This window comes from Eptatretus burgeri, chromosome 23 (genome assembly GCF_056783735.1).
Source record: "Eptatretus burgeri isolate ZD-2024b chromosome 23, Ebu_testis_v1, whole genome shotgun sequence".
Taxonomy (NCBI): domain Eukaryota; kingdom Metazoa; phylum Chordata; class Myxini; order Myxiniformes; family Myxinidae; genus Eptatretus; species Eptatretus burgeri.
The window spans coordinates 264620-289602 of NC_140983.1; the positions used below are offsets into that span (position 1 = coordinate 264620).

Below are 24983 nucleotides of genomic sequence, written 5' to 3' on the forward strand. Positions count from 1 at the left end.
GCTTGCAGCACAACCCAGGGTACCCTCTGCCTGCTTGCCCCTCGTCTCGTCTCCCACAGCGTGCAGCACAACCCACGGTACCCTCTGCCTGCTTGCCCCTCGTCTCGTCAACCATAGCCGTGCATCAACGTCTACCCAAAAACAGATATGTGCGGCGAGTCATGTACGCTTTGGCACCCATGTGGGCGGGCTGTGCCGGCGTCTGCCCGAAGCCCAGCCCAGGCTGGCGGGCCACGTGGGGGGTCGGGGCCAGTCGGAACGCCCGACTCGGGCAATGACATTGGATTCGGCATGGCCCCTCCCACGAGCTCCGGGCTCGATAAACACGGAGAATCCTCCGTGTAAGTGTGGAATTGAGAATCGTTGTGTTCGGTGTGGGTGTTCTTCACGTGGAGTGTTCCTGCTTCTTGACTCCGCCCACATCTCGCCTCCTGCCTGGTCCTGCCTACTGCTCCACCCTCGCATTCTGGACTCCGCCCTTCTCCCCTCAAGCTCCTCCTTCAGAACACGATCTCCACACGTGCGGCTGTGGCCACAACGCGACAATTGTCGGGTACCACACCATGGAGCATCCCTCCCCTTAAACGCCCAGGTACCGAAAGCTATTACCTCAACTCCCCTCCCTCCCTGGCTGCAAAAGTCCTTCACATTTAGGTTTCTTTTTCTGTGTGTGTCTGAGTGTGCTGGCGCCTGTCTGTCAAGTAAGCCTGTCGAAGATCCTTATTGTTGTTACTGTTAATAATCTCGCGTCAAGTCTGCACTGTATTTGCTTCAGTAAGTTGCTTGTTTTATTGTCACACCCCACACCCCTCTCTTCTTTCCCTGCGTTACATACCCAATAAACCTATGTTGTGCCGCATGCTTTTCTCGCTTGCTGTAAATAAATAATCATCATTTGAAATGTTCCCAGCTCGCCTTTGTCTTTCTCTCATTGGTCCAGCATGGTTCGAATCTCAGTTTAACCGGGTCTTTATTCCCAACGATCCGTTCCTACTTTAGCCGGAACGTCCTTGGCAGTGCCGCTCGGGTGCATCCGATCCGGAAAGGTGATCCGATCCGGTAGAGTGGTCCGGTTCGGACAAGGCATACCAAGGGCGTGGTTCCCCGGTGGTTAAACCGCGTGCTTAATGAGGTAACCCGATTCTAGACGGGAGGACCCCAGGTCACGCATTTGAGTTATTGGCGTCCACCGTGGGTTAAGCGACCCGCCACGTCACGGAATTATCCGTGAGAGACGGCCAACAATTCCGGGGAGTCTGGTGGGAATCGACGTCGCTTCCTCCATCTCGTGGTCTTCTCATCCGACCCTGCAACAATATAAAAACCTTCTTCTCCAGAATGGCTGGACAGATCAAGAGAAAACTTCACATAAATAGGAGTGATGGGGATTACGTTTTAAATTCTAGTAGTGATGGGGAATACATGTTTTAAATTCTAGTAGTGATGGGGAATACATGTTTTAAATTCTAGTAGTGATGGGGAATACATGTTTTAAATTCTAGTAGTGATGGGGAATACATGTTTTAAATTCTAGTAGTGATGGGGAATACATATTTTAAATTCTAGTAGTGATGGGGAATACATGTTTTAAATTCTAGTAGTGATGGGGAATACATGTTTTAAATTTCAACTTGATTGGATGTATGGTCTGGCAGTCAGAATTATTAATTATTTTGATATGGGTTTTTTTATTTTATGTCAATCAGCCTCACTTGGCTGTTCCTGGACGGGTTTGAGGGTGGAGGAGTAACAGCTGAAATGCGAATCATATCCAGGTTCCTTCTGATGACTTCATCTTTTATTTTTGCTTGTTTGAGTTCCTTCTGATTACTCCAGTGCAGGACTGTATCTGTTTGTTCTTTCATTTGAATTGAATTTATTTTAATCCCATTCTAAATTCAATTTAATAATTAATAAAAAAAACACTTCATGGGTCAGGGTCAGGTGTCCAATGAAAGTGGGGTTGCATCAAAGCGGGACTTCTTGGAACCCGGTCATCACTGCCAGCAGTTATACAGTGGTAGTTCTAATGATGTCTTATTCATTATGTAACACTCCAGTACACAAACGTCACACAAAATACACGACATAAAATTACACTAACACCCCAAAAAACAAGTCCTGCCGAGGGTCTGCGATCTCTGATTGTTCTTTTTTTTGTTTGTCAATGTGTTTTTTACATAAATAAACACAGCCCCCTGTATTCAGGAGGTTCCTTGAGTTTTTCCCTCGATGTGAGAGCATTTTCTCCTTCGCAACTGCAGTATGTTGCTGCAACTCATCTCCAAGGATGCACCTGTGTATGAATGGTGTAACCTGGTAAAATAAATAATTGGAAAGTTATCAAAGATGAGGGCTGAAACGATCGGGAAAAACAAACAATTTAATGGTTCACACTGGTACACCTGATCTTAAGGATGTGCAAAGAATAAACCCTGAAAAGTGATGTGAAGAACTTCCAACAAGAGGAAGAACAAACACAGATATGGGATTAAAGATATCCCAGAGTTTGAGAAACAAAATAGGATTCCAGTTCAAGTTTACAATCTATACGTATAAAAGGCAATGTGTGTGTGTGTATGTTTATGTATGTGTAAAAAAGATGAATAACGTGATTGTGTGTTGGAATGATTGTGTGTGTTTGAGTGTATTTATGTGATTGTTTGAGTATTCATGTGGTTGTGTGTGTGTGTGTGTGTGTGTGTGTGTGTGTGTGTGTGTGTGTGTGTGTGTGTGTGTGTGTGTGTGTGTGTGTGTGTGTGCGCGTTTGTGAGTGTGTGTGTGTATCCACCTCCATTTTGATAAAAGGGTCATGTTTGTTCGAGCAAGTTGTGAAGTTTTCTTGTTCTCAGAGTTTTGTTCCGATGGTTATTTTCAGGATCGTCACTGAACCCCAGGCAGTCTCCAACTGTAGTTAGTTTGTAGTAATATTCATTCCCAGGGATATTTTTGAAGATCTAACAGAGGTTCTTCTTCATCACTCCAGTTGCCGAAGCTATCACTGACACAATGTCGACACTCTTAAACTTCGAGGTTATTTCGACTTCATTTTCCAGATCCGGGTATTTGGTCATTTCCCTGATCACACGGTGTTCACACCTCTGTTGTATCTTCGTGTGTATTTTTTGATGACGAGATAAAGTTAATAAAGAAACAAATGCCTTGTCACAAACAGAACACTTGTGGGGTTTATCCCCGGAATGTATTTGTTCATGTTTATATAAATTTGATGATTGATTAAACGCCTTGTTACAAACAGAACACATGTAGGGTTTACACCCCATATATATTCGTTCATGGTTATGTAAATCTGATGAATCACCAAATGCCTTGTTACACACAGAACACTTGAAGGGTTTATCCCCGGAATGTATTTGTTCATGTTTATATAAATTTGATGATTGATTAAACGCCTTGTTACAAACAGTACACTAGTGGGGTTTACACCCCGTATGTATTCGTTCATGGTTATGTAAAGTTGATGAAGAAAAAAATGTTTTGTTGCAAACAGAACACTTGTGGGGTTTATCCCCGGAATGTATTTTTTGATGATAATTTAAAGCTGGTGAAGTAAAAAAGGCCTTCGAGCACACAGAACACTTGTGGGGTTTATACCCAGAATGTGTATTTTGATGATAATTTAAAGCTGGTGAAGAAAAGAAGGTCTTCGAGCACAGAGAACACTTGTAGGGTTTATACCCAGAATGTATTCGTTTATGTTTATGTAAAGTTGATCAATCACCAAATGCCTTGTTACACACAGAACACTTGTCGGGCTTTGCCCTGAAATGTATATTTTGATGATGATGGAAATTTGATGAAATACTAAAAGCCTTGTAACACACGGGACATTTGAAGCGTTTCTCCCCAGTATCCAATATTATATGTTGATGTAAATTTGATGAAGTGGTAGACGTCTCGTTACACACGGAACACTTGTAGAGTTTGTCGTTTCCTCGGATGTGCTTGATCACCTTCAAACAACTTTTGTGGTTGATGAAAGAGACGCTGCTCGATTTGTAATTGTCCTGACAAGAAGGCATTTTCTGATTGAAATGACCTCCTTCATCAAACTGGGCAGAGTTGGTAAAAGAAACGATTTTCATTTCTTTATCTGCAAAGACAATGAAACACAAAACTAACTGGAAAGCATCTGAAAATACATCATCAGAACACCCTTCCCACCCCACACCTGTAGACCCCCTTAGACCCCGCCTTTTTATATCATGTACAAACTTTAGTAAATCCTGGGAGATGAAGGTTTTGTTCAAGTTTCATTGAAATTGTGTGTGTAGTTTCGGAACAGAAAGCAAATGGGAGATTCCGTCGATATCGATTTTTTTCGATACCGATATTCCAGTGGGGTCAGACTGGTATATTGTTGTGGGCCGGGGTTCGGTGGCGATAAACGACCACTGCGGGGAGCAGTAGGGTCGTCTCCACCGAACACCCCGGAATTTAGGTCGTGACTCTCGGATAAGTCCGAAATGTCATGGGTTCCTTCGCGGACCGTGGTCGCCAATATTTCGACGGCGTGGGGTTGGGTTAATTGCCTAATTTCAATATACCCAAGTACCCACGTCGTCTAACTACCGGGGAAAACCACACCCTCAACGGACTCTGTCGAACCGGGTAGCTCGAGCGACCTCGGTCCGGTGTAACCGAGCGTAATTACCAAAGTCCGTCAGACCCAATGACAACTTACGGCACCGATGGCCTCACTATTTCTCAAGCCCGCACCGTGTTGGGTCAATGGTAGAAACGACAGGCAATGAACTGGAACATTTAACAAGAGGGTTTATTTATAAGGGACGGAGACACAGAGCAGACTTAATCACGAATTATATGCAATGTACAATGAAAAGAAAACACTTATACAATTCTACTTAACAGACTGGCGCCACACAAACACACACACCCACGAAAGAAATGGACCCCGTGGGTCTTTATTCGGCCCCTCAGCCCAGTAGGGAAAGGCGAGCTGGGGACCAGGACTTGTTGGTGTGGTTCGGCCCGCGACTGCATGTGTGGGACCCATGGTCCGTAGGGGCTTGGATGGCGAGCAGCCAAGAATATAGACTCGGCGAGGAGGATACGGTGCCCAACATGGACGAAACAGGAGCAATGGCGACGAGCCCAGACACGAACGATTCTCACTCAACCGACCGCGCGACCACCAAGACCAAGATCATTCGAACCACGACCAAGACCGCTTGAACCACGACCAAGACCAAGCCAATCGCCACGATGACTCCTGCACTCCACTCCTGACGACCACTCTACTCTTCCTCTTCTCTGGCCACTTGCCTCCTCATTGGACAAGGGGTTGTCGGGCGATCAGTGGCCTCCCCTCATTGGTCAGGCCGAACACTCCATCCGGCTAAGGCGGAGTCGGCCCTGAGGTGATGAGCTTCCTCATTGGACAAGGGGTTGTCGGGCGATCAGTGGCCTCCCCTCATTGGTCGGGCCGAACAGTCCATCTGGCTGAGGCGGAGTCGGCCCTGAGGTGATGAGCTTCCTGATTGGACAAGGGGTTGTCGGGCGATCAGTGGCCTCCCCTCATTGGTCGGGCCGAACACTCCATCCGGCTAAGGCAGAGTCGGTCCTGAGGTGATGAGCTTCCTCGTTGGACAAGGGGTTGTTGGGCGATCAGTGGCCTCCCCTCATTGGTCGGGCCGAACACTCCATCTGGCTGAGGCGGAGTCGGCCCTGAGGTGATGAGCTTCCTGATTGGACAGGGGGGAACCCCCTCCTTTCCTGGATGGAGTCAGAGCTCTGAGGTGAGGAAACCTCCGCTCACGTCCGTGGTCGAGCACACGTGGGCAATGGCGTCGATGGTGCGAAGTAGTGAAGGGTTGATTTGAAGATGTAAAAAACCTGACTATAAAAGAAACCCGCAGCGCACACATGAAATTCCCGTTAGACAAAGGGGACGGGACCCTAACTACAAACACATACTTATCGAAATAACTGAACTGCGGGGGCTGCTGACTGTCTGTGTGCAAAAGGCTTCCAAATCCAAAACAATATAACGGTATATCAATATTATTGAAATAAAAATAAATTAAGCAACCAATTTCTTTTACGCAAGTTCCAAAAATACGCAATGGTCCAATCCCCATTATGTATTCATATGTGACGTACACATCATTGACACAAGGTAACTTTTCAAAGTATTCCGACACGGAGCTTTCTTTTTTTCCCATGATGAGAACGGTTATTTTACTTCCAACTTCAACTTGTGTTAAAAATAATTTTGTTTGAAGGTGACATCAGTATTGGAAACCGACATGGTGTTGTAGTGCCGGGTTCGGGGGCGAGGAACGACCGCCAGGTGGAGCAGTTGGGCCGTCTCCCACCGAACACCCGGAATTGAAGGTCGTCGCTCCGGAAAACCCGAAGCCGACGGGTCGCTTAATCGACCGTGGTCACCAATATTTCGACGGCGTGGGGTGGGGTTTATTTGTTTGTTCCAATTTACCGAAGTACCCACCCCGTCTAACTTCCGGGGAAGCCACACCCTTGGCCGGCTTTGTCCGAACTGAGTCGCTGTTACCGACTCGGATCCGGCTTAACCGAGCGGGAATTACCAAAGCCACGCCGGCCGAAATATCAATTTGTGGCACAATCAGCCTCACTATAACTCAAACCCGAACCATGCAAGGCCAATGAGAGAAAGCACAGAAAACGAGCTGGTACATTTAACAAGAGGGTTCATTTTACAAATAATAATAATAATGGAGGGAGACACAGAACAGGGTTAAACCGACTAAAATGCAATGTGCAATAAGCAAGGCACTTATGCAGTTCTACTCATAGAACTACTCATCTACTTATGCAGTTCTGCCACAGACAGACACACACACCCATAAAGAAATGGCGCCAACCGGCCTTTAATCGGACCCTCCAGCCGCGAAGGATTGGCAAGCTGGGGGTTCGAGTTTGGTTGGGTACCTGGCCGCCTCATGCGGTTTTACCGACCCGCACTTGTGGAGCTCGGAGTCCGTGGAAGGGAACGGGGATCCCCAGCTCGAGCGCTCCAACACAACCCACCATGGTGGGACTCGAACCCACAAACCAGAATCCAACGAGCGCAGCCAGAATCCAACGAACGACCCGGCCAGCCATGAACGATGACCGACAACCAGGTGAGCCCAGCAGACCAGAAGCAAGGAACGACCTCCAAGGAACCCCCCACTCGGATACAGCTCGCGATCCTTATTATCCCTCCCCCGTGTGGGGTGGAGGGATCCGCTCTCGGGTAACTCGCCTCCAGATTGGACGAGGCGTTTTCGGGTGTCGTGGTGGCCAGCCGCAATTGCAGGAGGGGCGTATCGGCGTCTCGGTGCTCCTCCCCCGAGAGAGGCCCTGTTGTCTTCCCCAGTGTCGACAGGGGAGACATTCTTCTTTGATGGGGCGGAGTCAGAGCTCCGAGGCGAGGGGGCTCCGCCCACGTCCGTAGTCAGAAACACGTGCGTTATGGCACCGCCATGGTGTGACGTGGAAGTTGGGAGGGTGAAGTGCTTGTTTGTCCACGGAGTGGGAGGGGAGTGAAGTGAGGGTTTTGTTGGCATTGGTAGATTTAAAGATGTAAAAAACTGACTATAAAAGAAACGCACAGCGCACACATGAAATTAACGCATTAGACAAAGGGGAGGGATTCTAACTATCCACATATACTTAACGAGGTAACTGAACTATGGGACTGCTAACTGTCTGTGTGCAAAAGGCTTCCAAATTCGTAACACTATCCCCCTCCCCCTTTTTATCGACTCGTCCCGAGTCATCAATCCTCGTGTGCCATGCAGGTGTAGGTTTGTTTTTTCCCTCCTACATTTTACCGACGGATCCCTGAGTGCGACATTTGAATGCATGTCCAAAAAATAAATAACCTAGTGTGCTACATAACTAAACTAACAGACTCACTCAGAAAACTTAAATAATATTGCCGGCGCTAACACAAACAAACAGGTTGGTTTTAAAGATTATATACATTTCCTACTGTTTCCACTAACCATGGCCCAGGACCTGTGATCTGTGGGGAAAAGGCACAGCAAAGTCAATCATTTTGCAGGTGAAATGCAGTCCCCGTGGTGTGGCTGCCTGCAGGGCAGTCCTTGCAAAACTTGAGGAGATGGTCCTGGTGCACATGGTGGAGATGGTTGACACGGGAGAAATGCAAACAAGCGTTAGGCAGGCATGGAGTCACGGCAAAGGTAGGCAAACAAGGCATGGCAATGCGAATGTGGACCAGCAGATGCAGCACAAACAGGCCAGCATATGAACCTGGCCGGCCTCTGGTCTGGTCCGTGAGGTTCTGGAGGGAGTGCGGTGGTCCCGGCCGCTCCGAAAACGGGCTCGGACCTACCTTACTCTCTCACCCCCAACCTATCGCCTTTGCCTGTCTTTGTCCATACCCACTCTCTTAATTTGCAACAAGAAAACAACAACGAAATTTAGACTTTTTTAAATTTATATTTATTTATTTATTTTTATTTTTTATTTTTTATAATCACGTGTCCCGAACCTCCTTTATCGTCTTTGTCCGGCAAACCTGTCATACACTGTCTATCCCCAACCCCTAAGATCCCTCTTGAGGAGACATGAGGAGGAGACAAGCGAGTCTGTCTCGAGGCCCAATGCAGCTTCAGAATAACCTCCAAAGATTTCATCAATTTCCCATGGTGGGTCCAGCGGCCTACGGGCAGCGAAGGGATGGATGATGCGAAGGGGTCCAAGTTTCCTACCTATCCTAGCATTTATTGAACGTTAATCTATCCTGGGGGCTTTTCAACACGCTTGTCTCTTTAAACAATTGGTTCCAGAAACCATGATTCCCGTCGCCTGTGTTGGTGTTCGTTATTAATTTGAGCCTGGCCCGCAAAGTTTCTCTCGTGCCCTTGCACAATTTCGTGGCTGGGCAGCGTGGCTCAAATGGCAGGGATTCCCATCTGCCAAACTCAAACTACAGCACCCCGGGGCAGCTGAGTTTGTATCCGAGCCTACCTACTCCGTATGAACGCGGGGAGTGCCCTTCCTGGCTACTCCCCCGTATATGCCCATGTGGCATTTCTGGTGCTCCGGGTCCCATTCCGAGGGTCGCCCGTGCCCATTTCACTATCCCGGTCGCTTGGACCCATGGCCGACTCTGGCCAACTTCTCCGTGCCGGGGGTGCCCTCTACTCAGTACTCACCTTTCCACAGCCACGCTCCCAGCCGGTCAATGGACTCCTGCACCCTTCAAAGAGGTATCGTGCCTTCTTCCAACACCAACAATAAAGCGACCTCCTTTTGGTAAATTTCACTAACCCACGAACTGACATTACACTGACCCCTGGTTCCCTTGGGTGGGATTCACTCCTCCCCCCAATCATTCATTCGCACCATGCATTCCACATTCACTCCATTCGCACTTGAGCCTGCTGTCCCACATTCACTCATCATGTTTCTTTCATTTTACTCTTTCCACACCAACACTGACACTCGACTAGCTTCATCCCCCCTAACTAGCTCGTGCTCCCCGTCATCCCTTATTCAATGCACGTTCCTTTTAACTCTACTGCTAAGCCACATCCCCAGTCCACATTCCATGTCCGTCCGTGTCTCCCAAAATCCATTTCTAAATCTAACCTAACATTCCCTCCAACTCGTTTCACCAGGCCCCATGGAGGACGGCTCATGCCCCCATGAGGCCAGTCTAACTAATGCTAAACCCTTCCCACTAAACTAGTGCTCCTTTGCCCAAGCGAGGTTGTTTGCCACCTCCTGGCCGGGGAATCGTGTACTCGGGGCAAGGCTCTACGAACCTTGCGTCTTCGCCAGGGCGGCGGTTTTCGACACGCACGTCCCCTCCGTTTGGGCGAAAACATAACAGTACCAGGCGACGAGCGTTTTAAGGCCGACTCCCGATCACGCAAACGTGCGCGCCTGGGCCGTTCGCAAAACACGGGACGGAACTCACACGCAGCGTCCCGCGGAGCCGGCGCTGTCTCCAAAACAACTCCCTCCGTTACACGACCCATGTCTCCCGTCCGAATCGGTCCGAGTACCATTTCCACACATGCCGTGTCATTCGCAGTCTGCACACATTTTAACACACACTCTGGGACATTCGTACTGGGTGCTTGGGTTTGGCCAAAAGATCCCGGGGTTTCTCCATCCCCCAAGTTCGGCATGTGCTCATTCGCACCATGCACCCGCTCGACCCCGCACGGCCTTACCGGACTCACCTCGTCACGGCCTGCTGCGAGGGAGCCTCCCGCCCCCCCTCGTCGCCCCTAGAACATCCTTCGAGAGCCATGCAAAATTATCGAACACATATATCGGACTCACCTAATGCGATGGCTGGAACTGTTTCTCTTTGGCGGGGCGTTTGGTGTCAGGTGGTCGTGATGATGATGATGCTACTCGCAGGTTTGGATCAGTCAGTCTTGAGCGGAACCGAGTCTTTGCAAGAGTCAGTTTTGAAAAGAACTGCTCACAGCTGTAGGTCGTCCCAAACAGTGATGCAAACTTCAGTGCTTGTCTCCTCAGAATGGGAAATCCTCAGCACGTACGTACAGTTTGTGGAACTCGAGAAAAGGGAGGTTGTTGTACCTCGCTTTGAGCTCGTCATTGCTTTCCATGCTCAATGATTTCGTGTTGTTGGTTGTCAGGCACATCAGCTGGTTCCACATTAAACGGCGTGGCAAATATGTTCAGTTCCCTTTGTTTACTTTTCATGTCCTGGAACCTCTCTCCAAATGCCTGGAGGAGTTTTGCACACTCAGCAGCACATTCAAAACATTAAAATAAAAATATAAAAATAAAAATAAGCAATTCGTAATTTTTATGCAAGTTCCAAAAATACGCAATGGTCCAATACGTATTCACATATGAAATACACATCATTGACACATGGTAATTTTTCAAAGTATTCCGACACGGGGCTGATCCCCCCCATGATGAGAACGGTTCTTTTACTTCCAAGTACAACTTGTATTAACTTGGCAACAAAACAACTTGGCAACAAATATCGGGCGAGTCACAAACTCCGGACTGGATATTTGGATTGGGAGCGACTTTTATCTGGAATCTCTTTTCCCATGCGCACATTAAAATAACTAGTACGTACACGTGCGTGCGTGGCCGTACGTGCGTGGCCATACGTGCAAAAAAATAAAAACTTTCAAACCACGTGCCAGAAACAACAACCACACAGGCCGTTCCTTCGCTCTCGTGTGCCCGTACGTGCGTGGCCGTACGTGCAAAAAATTTAAAAAATAACCTTTCAAACAACCACACAGTCCATTCCTTCGCTCTCGTAAACGACGACTGGATTGGGGCATTGTGTTTATCTATAAATGCGCAAAAGAAATCGAGAAATTATTAGAATACTGGAAGTCATCACTATCCGGGAGTGGTGCGCGCCTGTACGGAATGTTCACATGCATTCCACTAATTATCGCTTGCATTGAAGTAACAAATGCTGTGATACTTACACACACACAGAGTTAATTAAAATCAAAATTAAAATCAAGTTTACCTCCCTGTCTTTGCTGGCCATGACATTCGCTGCCATTGACCATTGCCACTCCTACGCCACGGTAACTAAGGCGCTCTTTCCCCATCGGCCACGCCTACGCAGCAACGTGTCCTGTCATTGGTTTGGTAAATAAATGGCGATAACTTGGGAAGCACTTGTCCGATTAATATCAAACCTTGAAAAGGCACATCCTCAGGTCCCCAGCAATATACCTGGCAAGTTTCAATTAGATCGGACCAGTGGTTGTCGAGAAACAGCGGTCACAGACACACAGACAGACACACACATACACACACACACACACACACACAACACACATACACACACACACATTTCTGGAATTATAGATAGATTAATTAATTCTACTGAACGGGAAAACTCGACTGGGCTGAGTTTTAACACCACAATGGGAAAAGTGTGTAAAAGTACCCGTTCCCCAGAAATCCCATGACCCCATTCACCCCTCCCACGTTTCTTAAATTTTTTTTTCAAAGTTGTTGTTGTGAAGGTAATGTTAAGGTAATATTTATTTTTTCAGAGCAAAAAGACTGTTTAATTTGATATATTTAAGAAACGAATGTTAGAAGAATTCTACATTCGCTTCAAGGCTTTGCCTATTCCATATTATGGATTGCCTCGTGGGTCGGATCAAACGGTCTTGGGATTCAACTGAACGGGAAAACTCGTCTGGGCTGAGTTATAACACCACAACGGGAAAAGTGGGTAAAAGTACCCGTTCCACAGAACCCCCATGACCCCTCCCCCAGATCCCCAATCACCCCACACACCCCTCCCCCAGACCCTCAATCACCCCACACACCCCTCCCCAGACCCCCAATCACCCCACACACCCCTCCCCCAGACCCCCAATCACCCCACACACCTCCCCCAGACCCCCAATCACCCCACACCCCTCCCCCAGACCCACCATCACCCCACACCCCTCCCCAGACCCACCATCACCCCACACACCCCTCCCCAGACCCCCAATCACCCCACACACCCCTCCCCCAGACCCCCAATCACCCCACACACCCCTCCCCAGACCCCCAATCACCCCACACACCACTCCCCCAGACCCACCATCACCCCACACACCCTCCCCCAGACTCCCAATCACCCCACACACCCCTCCCCAGACCCACAATCACCCCACACACCCCTCCCCAGACCCCCAATCACCCCACACACCCCTCCCCCAGATCCTCAATCACCACACACCCCTCCCCCAGACCCCCAATCACCCCACACACCCCTCCCCAGACCCCCAATCACCCCACACACCCCTCCCCAGACCCCCAATCACCCCACACCCCTCCCCCAGACCCACCATCACCCCACACACCCCTCCCCCAGACCCACCATCACCCCACACCCCTCCCCCAGACCCCCAATCACCTCACACACCACTCCCCCAGACCCACCATCACCCCACACACCCCTCCCCCAGACCCCCAATCACCCCATACACCCCTCCCCCAGACCCACAATCACCCCACACACCCCTCCCCAGACCCCCAATCACCCCACACACCCCTCCCCAGACCCCCAATCACCCCACACACCACTCCCCCAGACCCACCGTCACCCCACACACCTCCCCCAGACCCCCAATCACCCCACACACCCCTCCCCCAGACCCCCAATCACCCCACACACCCCTCCCCAGACCCACCATCACCCCACTCACCCCTCCCCCAGACCCCCAATCACCCCTCCCCCAGACCCACCATCACCCCACACACCCCTCCCCCTCATCACAACTCCCACCCCACGAACCTCCATTAAAACTTTTTCATTCCAATTAAAGAAAGTCCTTCCTGCCCAATCATCTTCAGCTTGATGAATTCTCTGGTTCAGGGTTACTCACCTGTTGAAAAGACGTTTGGACCTTTATCCACTTAAAAACAACTTTTTTTATTTTTTTTTTATTTTTTTTTTTGTATACCTTGGTCGAGGCTCGTATGAGAGCTAACACACAACTCACAGCAAGGAGGCATGAGACAAGAGGGGCGGGAGTGGAAGGGACAAAACATTGGGGAACAGACACAGGTGAACTGTGGAAGGGAGAGGGATGGGGATGGGACGGGGAACATGGCGAGGGGAAGATGGACATTAAAGGGACTTTCAGGAAGGAAAGCAGGAGAATTGAAGGAAGTGGGCTTGGGTGGATTATCGGGGGTAGAAAAGATCGAGGATTTGGATGGGGGAAGATAAGAGGTGGTGGTGAACAGCTGTTTTGAAAGCCTGGAGGGAAGAATGGGAAAGAATAGAGTGAGGAAGTTTATTCCAAAGGCGGGAAAAAGAGGAATGAAAGAGTGAAGATGAGCAGTGATTCGTGATTTTGGTAGTTTTACCAGAAGGGGTTGTTGGCGGACCTTGAGCGCCCTGTGGAAATGTGGTTGGGACAAATCACAGAGAGAGCAGGGGGGCAAGGCTGGAGAGGAGTCGGTAGAAGACAGAAAGACCACCGACCAACCTGCGGTGATTGAGTGAGAGGCCCAAAGACTCAGCTTCATTGCGGGAGATGCCAATGATCTTAAATGCCCTGGTTTCGACAGCGTGAAGTCGAGAAAGGTGGGAGGCAGGAGCACCAGCCCAGAGGGGAGAGCAGTACTCCATCAGGCTACGGACAAAAGCTTTGTAAGTGGTCAGGAGCTCAAGAGGGCCGAGGAAGGACTTTGCACGACGGAGGATTCCCAGTCGGCGACTGGCTTTGAGGCAAGGTTGGAAATGTGACTTTCCCAGGAAAGGTCATGGCAGATAGTGAGACCCAGAAGCTTGAAAGAAAAGACTTCTTCCAGAGGATTGTTGAGAAAGTGGATGGGGGGTTTTGTAAACGGTCCTTTCGAAGAGACATAGTGAGAGTGTGAGATTTGTGTGGATTGAAAGACATGTTCCACGTGTTGGACCAGTTTGTGATTTTATCCAGATCTGCAGTGAGCGAAGAAGCTGCTGCTTGCCGGTCTGAGGGATGACAGATGGTACGGCAGAGGGTGGAGTCGTCGGCAAAGAGAAATAGAGGATTTTCCAGAGAGTCCGAGAGATCATTGATGAAAACCAGAAAAAGAACAGGGCCCAGAACGCTACCTTGAGGAACTCCAGCCTGCACAGGAAGAGGGGATGAAAGAACTCCATTTAGGGCCACACGTTGACTGCGACAGGAGAGGAAGTCTGCGAGCCATGAGTGGAGATGGCCTTGAATACCATGGGAAGAGAGTTTGGTGAGTAGGGCAGGGTGCCAGACTGTGTCAAAAGCACGTGATATGTCCAGGGATACGGCTCGGATTTCCTGTCTGGCATTGAGGACCTCCATCCATTGATGGGAGAGCAGTAGCAGCATATCTAGGGTAGAGTGACCTGGTCTGAAACCAAATTGATGATTGGAAATCAAGCCATTGGAGAAGAGGAAGGATTTCATGTCTGAAGCGATGATGGATTCCATAACCTTGCTGATGATTGGGAGAAGGCTGATTGGTCTATAGTTACAGGGATCTGTTTTTGCACCTTTTTATGCAGGGCAGTGATGTTAGCAGATTTCCAAGCAGATGGCAGATGACCTTGGGAAAATGAGAGGGTGAATAGAACAGAGAGAGGGTGAGCAAGAGCAGAAGAGCAGGCTTTGAGGACACGTGGGCTGATGCCGTCTGGACCGGTTGCAGAATCTGACTCGAGGTTTGAAAGCAAGCTCTCCACCTTGTCAGGAGAAAAGGATACAGAGTCCAGGGACAGTTGGGTGCGACTGGGTAAAGTGGGTAGAGATAGTGATGGGTTTGGGACACAAGATTTAGCTGCAAACACCGAGTTTAGACATTCAGCTTTATCACGTTCTTTAACTTCCACCTTAAAAACAAGGACAAATGTGTCCAAGACCTTAAGGTCTTGTCTTCACCAGAAGAAGAACAGGAAGAGGAAGAAGAAGAAAAAAAAAACTTCCGATATTTCATCATGTGCCTTGATTGAGCCAATAGCGACACCCGTCATGGACGATTGTCGTTGATGACGAGAAACTAGTGTATTTACGAAATTACAACACATTAAATGGAATAATCTTTAAATAGTAACGTGAACTTTTCAAAACTTTAAAGCAAATGTCCGAATATATTTAAAAGTTCATGATAGACGCTCTCAAAAGGCACCCTCAATGTGAGGATGTGTGCAGGTGATTAGTATTGAAGGAGATCCGGATCTTGTATATAAAAAAGCCGAGTCTTAAAGGTTTTCTCTTCAGAAGAAGAAGAAGAAGGAGAAGAAGAAGAAGAACAACAAGAAGAGGAAGAAGAAGAAGAAGAACAACGCTGAGTTCCTTAAGTTCAGAGCCACGTCTCGCTTTCCGAGACCGGGCCAAACACAACAACACAAACAGATCCAAACACGTTGAGATATCCATCCAAGCTCATCGAGCGCCAGATCGACTGTGAAAATGTTGAACAACTGGTAACTGCAAATATAAACGGTCGATGACCAGGAAACAAAAAACGAACCAGCTCTCTTTCAGCCAACAAAGAAAACTTCTCTGTCGGGTCACGTGGGGAGAGGATTCATGACGTTTGAAACACATTGATGAGAAAATGTTTTTACCTGTGACTTGTTGCTGTTGTTGGGTTTTTGGTGGTGGAATAGTGGTCGATATTTGGAATGTGCACCCATTGATCAGAGAGCTGCCGGACCGCACACACATCTGTCCCTTGACAACAACCACATCTGTCCCTTGACAACAACCACATCTGTCCCTTGACAACAACCATATCTGTCCCTTGACAACAACCATATCTGTCCCTTTACAACACCCACATCTGTCCCTTGACAACAACCACATCTGTCCCTTGACAACAACCACATCTGTCCCTTGACAACACCCACATCTGTCCCTTGACAACAACCACATCTGTCCCTTGACAACACCCACAATGACACCCAGCCGATATTATGTGGCCGCCATCTTGGTTTTCTGGTGTTACGAACACATAAGGCCTGGAGGCCTCTGCTGATTACACACTGCCTGGGTTTGTGTTTTTACGTCCCAGGTTGTGACCACATCGCGGTCATTTCTCACTTGGTTTCTTAAATTTGTTCGACCTCACTCGCCCAACTGGACCTCCCCATGCAGATCTCCATTTCCAGACATCACCGGCTGCCAGGGACAAATTACCTCGGGGTGGAGGGGGGGGGGAGGCGCAGTCACCGCTTCCCCAGAGCTTGATCCTTTCCTGCAGTCCCACATATCTTCCCCACCCACACAGTCCAACATCTCATCTCCTCCCCTGTTCTCAATCAATTCTCAAACCATGCAATGCAAAAACAGTGATCATGTTCCTCTGCTGCCATGTCCTGCTTACATGTTATAACTGGCATTCATTCTTGAAACAATTCAATTCAATACACATCACAGACATCAATTCCACGGACAATTTTGGCTTCCAAACAAATCCCTTTACCGGCCATTGAGTCTCTTTCGCTCGCTCTAATTCAATTAAGCATGTCCCAATTTCTATCCAAACAACCCTTGGGACAGTGAGCATCCAGGAACCTTCCCCTCAGTGGAGGAGCACCGGAGTTGCCACCAGCTGCTCTGTCCCCCCTATATTTCCGCAGGGTGTTCCAGGTCTGCCAAAAACCCTCTTCTGGTGAAACTGCCAAAATCAAGATCTTGCTCAAGATCAAAGATCCACTGCTCAAAATCAAGATCCACTGCTCACCTTCACTCTTTCGTTCCTCTTTTTCCCCACTCTGGAACAAACACACACACTCTGTTCAATCCCACTCCTCCCTCCAGATCTTCAAAACAGCCGTTCACCACAATCTTTGATGTTCCCCCATCCAAAACCTTCATCTTTTGTACCCCCGCTAATCCACCCCAAAGCCAACTCTTTCAAATTCCCTGCTTTCCTTCCTGAAAGTCTGTTCCCCACGTGTTCACAGAATCACCATTTCTCATGTCTGACATACCAGGGCTTCATTGGGGTCGGTAATCGCACTAATATCAATGATACGGAACACATGAGTGTGATTGTGTGTGTGTGTGTGTGTGTGTGTGTGTGTGTGTGTGTGTGTGTGTGTGTGTGTGTGTGTGTGTGTGTGTGTGTGTGTGTGTGTGTGTGTGTGTGTGTGTGTGTGTGTGTGTGTGTGTGTGTGTGTGTGTGTGTGTGTGTGTGTGTGTGTGTGTGTGTGTGTGTGTATCCACCTCCATTTTGATAAAAGGGTCATGTTTGTTCGAGCAAGTTGTGAAGTTTTCTTGTTCTCAGAGTTTTGTTCCAATGGTTATTTTCAGGATCGTCACTGAACCCAGACAGTCTCTAACTGCAGTTAGTTTGTAGTAATATTCATTCCCAGAGATATTATTGAGGACCTCATTGAGGTTCTTCTTCATCACTCCAGTTGCTGGAGCTATCACTGACACAATGTCGACACTCTTCAACCTCCAGGTTATTTTGACTTCATTTTCCAGATCCCGGTATTTGGTCATTTCCCTGATAACACGGGATTCACACTGAAGTCGCTGGGTCCTCGCACCTCTGTTGTATCTTCGTGTGTATTTTTTGATGACGACATAAAGATGATGAAGAAAGAAGCGCCTTGTTACAAACAGAACACTTGTAGGGTTTATCCCCGGAATGTATTCGTTCATGTTGATGTAAATTTGATGATTGATTAAACGCCTTGTTACACACAGAACACTTGTAGGGTTTATCCCCGGAATGTATTCGTTCATGTTTATGTAAATTTGATGATTGATTAAACACCTTGTTACACACAGTACACTTGTGGGGTTTATCCCCGGAATGTATTCGTTCATGTTGATGCAAAGATGATGACTGATTAAATGCCTTGTTACACACAGTACACTTGTGGGGTTTATCCCCGGAATGTACTCGTTCATGGTAATGTAAAGTGGATGAATCAGCAAATGTCTTGTAACAAACAGAACACTTGTGGGGTTTATCCCCCGTATGTCTTCGTTCATGTTTATGTAAATTTGATGATTGATTAAACACCTTGTTACACACAGAACACTTGTAGGGTTTATCCCCCGTATGTATTCGTTCATGGTTATGTAAAGTTGATGAATCACCAAATGCCTTGTTACACACAGAACACTTGTGGGGTTTATCTCCCGTATGTCTTCGTTCATGTTGATGTAAATTTGATGATTGATTAAACACCTTGTTACACACAGAACACTTGTGGGGTTTATCCCCGGAATGTATTCGTTCATGTTGATGTAAAGATGATGAAGAAAGAAACGCCTTGTTACACACAGAACACTTGTGGTGTTTTGCCCCTAAATGTGTTTTTTGATGATAATTTAAACCTGAAGAAGAGAAAAAGGTCTTCAAGCACGCAGAACACTTGTGGGGTTTATCCCCGGAATGTCTGCGTTCATGTTGATGTAAAGTTGACGAATGAGTAAATGCCTTGTGACACAGAGAACACTTGTGGGGTTTAACCCCCGTATGTACTCGTTCATGTCGACGTAAAGTTGATGAATCACCAAATGCCTTGTTACACACAGAACACTTGTGGGGTTTATCCCCGGAATGTATACTTTGGTGACGATGTAAATTTGATGAAGTAGTAAACGCCTCGTTACAAATGGAACACCTGTGGGGTTTATTTCCAGAATGTATATTTTGGTGACGATGTAAATTTGATGAAGTAGTAAACGCCTCGTTACAAATGGAACACTTGTTGAGTTTCTCGTTTCCTTGGATCTGCTTGCTCACCTGCAAACAACTTTTGTGGTTGTTGAAAGAGACGCTGCTCGATTTGTCATTGTCCTGACAAGAAGGATTTTCTTCTGTGTCGAACGTGGCAGAGTTGGTAAAATAAATGATTTTCATTTCTTTGTGTGAAAAGACAATGAAACACAAAATTTACTGGACAGTATCCAAAAATGCATCATCACAACCCCCCCCTCCCCCCCCCCACCGTAGACCCCCATAATCAGTGCGGATTTTGTGATCGATAAACTTTGGTTCATCACAAGTGAGGAATGTTGTGGTCAAGTTTCATTGAAATTGTGTGTAGTTTCGGAGAAGAAAGTAAATAGGCTCTGTCGATATCGATTTTTTCGATATCAATGTTCCATTAGGGTCAGAGTGGTATTGATATTCCGGTATACCGGTATATTGATATACCGTAATATCAATATTATTGAAATAAAAAAACTCTGCAATTCATTATTTTTATGAAAGTTCCAAAAATACACAATGGTCCAATGGTCCAATCTGTATTCACAGATGAAATACACATCATTGACACATGGTAATTTTTCAAAGTATTTCGACACGGGGCTTTCCCCCCCCCCCCCATGATGAGAACGGTTCTTTTACTTCCAATTACAACTTGTATTAAAAATGATTTTGTTTGAAGGCGAAATCAGAAGGGTGAAATCCAAAAGTCCCGTAAAGCGAAGGGACGGAAAATGGTACAATAATCTTCGAGTCCAAAATTGATTGAGGGTATTAATTCCAGGAAAGAGTATAATTTGAAACGATGAGTTGGGCTGCATAATACACTTAATTTCAACTTAGTCACTTGATGCATAAAAAAAATCTGGAAAAAAAAATCACGGCGAAGGGACGGAATCAATAGAATTGAGAAATCTTAACTTTTATTTTCTTGTCGAAAATCAATCAATTGTGAACACTGTACATACATTATAAATTAAATGAAATCTGTTTTACTGCATTTGTAATCATATGGGAGATGTCTGAATAGCATTTTTTTATATGTACTTTAAGTGAAAGTTCAGTCCCAACCAACTTCTCGGGATAGTGCAATGTGAAGGGACTGAAAGCGAAGGGACGGAAAACAAATGTTCATGTTGTTGATGTGATATGGTGAAAAATTATTTTGTTCCATATGGTCAAAATTAATTCTGAACAGTTATTTCTGATATGATCTGTCATTACAAATCAAAAATTTACTGGAGGGATGCTTTCAAAAAAATTTTGAGCTTTCTAAAAAGAGGCTTTTTTCATGTCAAAAAACCTCATTTTTTTAGAAAATCATCAAAAAATCTTTTTTTTTTCAAAAAATGTGCATGCAATCAATTATTTTGGTATTTAATAAGTTGACTCTTACCAAGATCAGTATGAAGACCAACTTTTACCCAAATTTGATATTTCAGAGGCAAAAATGCATTTTTAAAAAAAATGTTAATGACTTTTGGATTTCACCCAGAATTGGAAATCGACATGGGACGAAATCGATCGCCATCGCCGTATCACTATGACTATCACAGAACGCTGTGCTGGTATCGCTTCCATACCTCCATACCATAATAAGCCTTCCCCTATCCCACAGGAATATCAGGGTAGGCTTCACAAGAGAGGTAATCAGAGATTGCAGTCCCTCGCCAGGACTTATTTTGCATGTTTTGTGTGCTGGTGTTACATAATTAACACAATTACATCGGTACTCCCGGGGCCTCCGTCTGGCCATCTCCCAGGCAGATGCCAGGCCCATCCCCATCTCCTAGAGATGATGGTCAACCTGTTGCAACCATGAGGCACGTGGTCAGCGCACTGGCCTCCTCCACTCATGAGACTCCCTCACTGAGAGAATCTGGTGAGCAGGATCAGCGTCAGGAAAACGAGCCACATGTCCATACAGCCGCAGCTGATGCTCACGGACTATGCAGGTAACAAATCTCATCCGAGTCTCTCTCAGCAACCGCTCGTTGGACACAAAATCCGACCAGCGATAGCCAAGGATTCTCCGAAGAGACCTGGTACCAAAGGAATTAAGTCTCCGTCTCAGATCCTTGGTCAGAGTCCAAGTCTCGCACCCATAGAGCAAGACTGGAAGTACCAAGGACCTGAAGACTCGGACTTTCGTCCTCCCGCACAGGTACCGTCAGCGCCACACCCCATGATCCAGTGAATCCATGACTCCCCAGGCCCGACCCAGACGTCTATTGACCTCTGACTCGCAGCCAGCAGAGACATGAATATCACTGCCAAGGTAAGTGAATCTCTCCACGACCTCAACATCTTCACCACAAACAGACACAGACAGGATAGCAGCATCCAAGATGGCACCGAAAGCCTGGATCTTAGTTTTGACCCAAGACACCCGTAATCCCAACGGCTCCGACTCCTCATTCAGCACCTCGAGGGCCCCCAAGAGGATGTCGAAAGTCTCCGCAAAGATGACTGCATCATCTGCAAAATCAAGGTCCGAGATCTTGACATTCCCAAACGATGCACCGCAACTTGATCTCTCCGACATCCTCCCTAGAATCCAGTCCATACAAGTGCTGAAAAGTGTGGGGGCAAGTACACATCCCTGACGAACTCCAGTAACAACTGGAAATAAGTCAGAGATGGTACCACCACACTTCACAGCACTCTCAGTACCAGAGTAGAGTTCAGACATCAGATCGATCAGTTTTGGTGGCACCCCAGGAAGACCAAGAATCCTCCAGAGGACATCCCGATTCACTGAATCGAACGCTTTACAGAGATCAACATAGGCTGCAAGCAGCCCCTGCCGAAACTCTCGTCTGCGTTCGGTGAGGACACGAAGTGCAAGGATACGGTCAATCGTTGACCTCTTTGGTGTAAAGCCTGACTGCTCTGGACGCTGGTGCTCAAGGAGATGGTGGCGAACCCTATCAAGAATTATCCGAGCAAAGACCTTGCCCGGCACTGAGAGCAGCGTCACCCCTCGGTAGTTGTTGCAGTCTTGGCGATCACCCTTCCCTTTCCAGAGAGGGACAACAAGGCCCCTCTTCCAGTCATCGAATTCCCCTGTAAGCGGGACGAGAATCACCTGTCCACAGGTGATGCTCTACCCCCTCACAGATTCCTCGCACATAGGCCTCCTTGTCCACCCTCAGTGCACATACAGTTTTACGCCTCAGCTCCCTGAACAGCTCAGCTCTGCCATTCAGCCTGGCCCTGCGACTCTGGTCAATGGTATCCAGTGTCCCTTGAGAGACAAAATTCTTCTTTGCCCTGCGGTGAGCTCCAAGGCATCCACCGGCAACATCAAGGACGGTGGTCTTGAAGGCGCTCCACAACTCTTCAGGACCCCCCAAAGCACCCAGACCCCCCAAGTGTCCACTCAGCCTGTTCGCAAACTCCTCAGCTACTCTCTCATCCCTGAGCTTGGCAACATCCAGCCTAGGCTGGGATGGTACCATTCTCCAGGATTTAAGGTGCAGCTTTACAGTTGCGACAACAAGCCTGTGGTCAGTATTGAGGAACTGAGCACTCCGGTAGACCCTGCAGTTCTGGATCATCCTCCAACGACCGTCAATGAGGACATGGTCAATCTCCTTTGCCACACCGCCAGCGTTGGAATACCAAGTCCAGCGATGAGCTTGTGGGCGCTGAAACCATGAACCAGCCACCCTAAGTCCATGACTTCTTGCAAAGTCAAGGAACTTAGTGCTATTCTGGTTCATAGTTCCTGACCCATAGGGACCAACACACAACTCATAACCATCCCTATCAGTTCCAGTCGATGCATTGAAATCCCCCAAGACTAGAAGTGTATCTCGTCTGGGGCACTGATCAACCACAGACTCGAGTGTGGCGTAGAATGCATCCTTCACGGTGAAATCACTCGCCTCAGTCAGAGCATAAACAGAGACCAGGGAAATGACACCTAAGGAGTGACGAATCCTTAATCTCATAATACGCTCGTTGACCGGTGTTACCTCAATTATCATTGGGGTCAGCTTATTGGACACAGCTACAGCAACTCCTTGGGTATGGTAACCAACAGAGCGACCAGACCAATAGTAGGTGTAACCACCCACCATTATCTCGCTGCAATCAGGTCTCCGAACCTCAGAGAGAGCTGCAATCCCGATGCCCAAACGCTTGAGCTCAGATGATAACAGAGACAGGTGATCATCCTCTCTTAGGGATAGGACATTCCAGGCACCCACCCGAAGGGACCGCCTCAGGTTAACCCAAGGAGACCGCCGTCTGGTGGACGACACCTCAGCACCACTCCGACACACTCTCCCGCAATCTGACCCAGGGATGTTACCCCGTGGTTTCCCTCCTATCATCATAGATTGGGGTCCCGAAGGCTTTGCCCAAATCCCGTCATCCGGTGAGCTGCCCTGCGAAGGGAAGCTGCGCAGGAGGTACTCCCACGGAGTGGGTTTTCAGATTTTTTTGCGTTTTGCGGAATGAAGGGTTTTACGGTGGCCGGAGTGCAAATCCTGCCACCAACCTCCTAATAAGAAGTAACCCAACTGCAGGAGGACGTCCGCAGACACAGTTGGGCACTAGATATGGATGGCCGTTGGCTCACAAGGAGCTCCTCCGCCCTTTGACAGGTTTTGTTTTTAATCCTGCTGGGTGTCCATATCCAAACACCCTCCTCACCAGTAAACCTGGTGGGGGAGACGGTTTAGTCGCCGACAACCCGACCAGGGAACAGGTTCGTACAGGTTTACATGGTACCTGTAGCAGGTCACAGAACGAACCTGACCTGACTGTTGGAGATAAAACCTGTATATATGAGGGAGTGACTCGAACAGTCGGGCAGAGCACTCTCCGGGTTACCTCAATTATTAATTGGTGTTCCTGGTGTTTCCTGCTCTCTGTGCGGCTGCATATATTGATAGATGACGTCATACCGATGACGTGTACATGACACGGTGATGACGTCATTCCGCCGGTGATGTCCCGTCCCCATCTCACCAACCCCCACCCCCCTTCCAGCCCTCCTGGATCCCTCTCTACTCACCGGGCCGACTTTGCTGATGCTGACAGTGGAGGAATTGTGCTGCGGTCAGTAACGAGTCCATGATGTACATCACGGTTATTCAAATGGAGGATCCCGGATCTCAGGGGTTCCCCGTGTCCCCCTCCACTCCATCACAGCTCCCTCCAAGGACTGATTTCCTTTGATCTGCGATGGACTCGCTTCCTGAGCCTCGACCTCCCCAAACGAACTGCGTGCTCGCTCATCCCTCTCGTCCTCGAGTGCGGAACGGGGCCTAAACCCCGTTATTAGGTCTCATGGAAACGAACCTCCCAACATTCCGTTCTCTCGTCCCCATTCACCCACTTTAAGGACTCGTCACGACCACACAGAGGAAGGTGAAGCACAAAAGTTTACCGGATTATCCGCAAAATGGCGGAAGAGGTGAGTGTGACGAGGATCACGTGGTCCCAAAACAGCGGGTGAGTAACAAAATCCGGACTGGATGGTTGGATTCGGAGCGACTTTTATCTCTTCCCAGGCGAATATTAAAACAATTAATGAATAAAACTGAACCGGAAAACTCGTCTGGGCTGAGTTTTTACACCACAACGGGAAAAGTGGGTAAAAGTACCCGTTCCACAGAACCACCATCACCCCTACCACAGAACCACGACCACCCCTCCCTCTCATCACAACCCCCACCCCCACTAACGTCCATTAAAACTTTTTCATTCCAATTAAAGAAAGTCCTCCCTGTCCAATCACCTTCAGCTTGATCAAT

At 47.8% G+C, this 24983-nt stretch overlaps 1 protein-coding gene across 3 annotated transcripts; it reads right to left on the reverse strand.

Moving 5' to 3' along the window:
- Positions 1 to 2680: 2680 nt before the first annotated feature.
- LOC147007891 (uncharacterized) lies at positions 2681 to 24685 on the reverse strand. Of its 3 annotated transcripts, XM_085866087.1 has the most exons (5): positions 24242 to 24685; positions 19211 to 19367; positions 17709 to 19126; positions 16106 to 17254; positions 2681 to 4114 (listed from the first exon to the last, which is right to left on the reverse strand). In XM_085866087.1, exons 1-3 carry the CDS (start codon positions 24309 to 24311, stop codon positions 18010 to 18012), a joined length of 1344 nt encoding a protein of 447 aa, XP_085722213.1. In that variant the 5' UTR covers positions 24312 to 24685; the 3' UTR covers positions 2681 to 4114; positions 16106 to 17254; positions 17709 to 18009. The 3 variants fall into 3 exon arrangements, with proteins under 3 accessions (XP_085722213.1, XP_085722212.1, XP_085722211.1); XM_085866086.1 differs by having other exon boundaries at positions 17709 to 19322; XM_085866085.1 differs by having other exon boundaries at positions 17709 to 19367.
- Between the last annotated feature and the right edge of the window lie 298 nt (positions 24686 to 24983).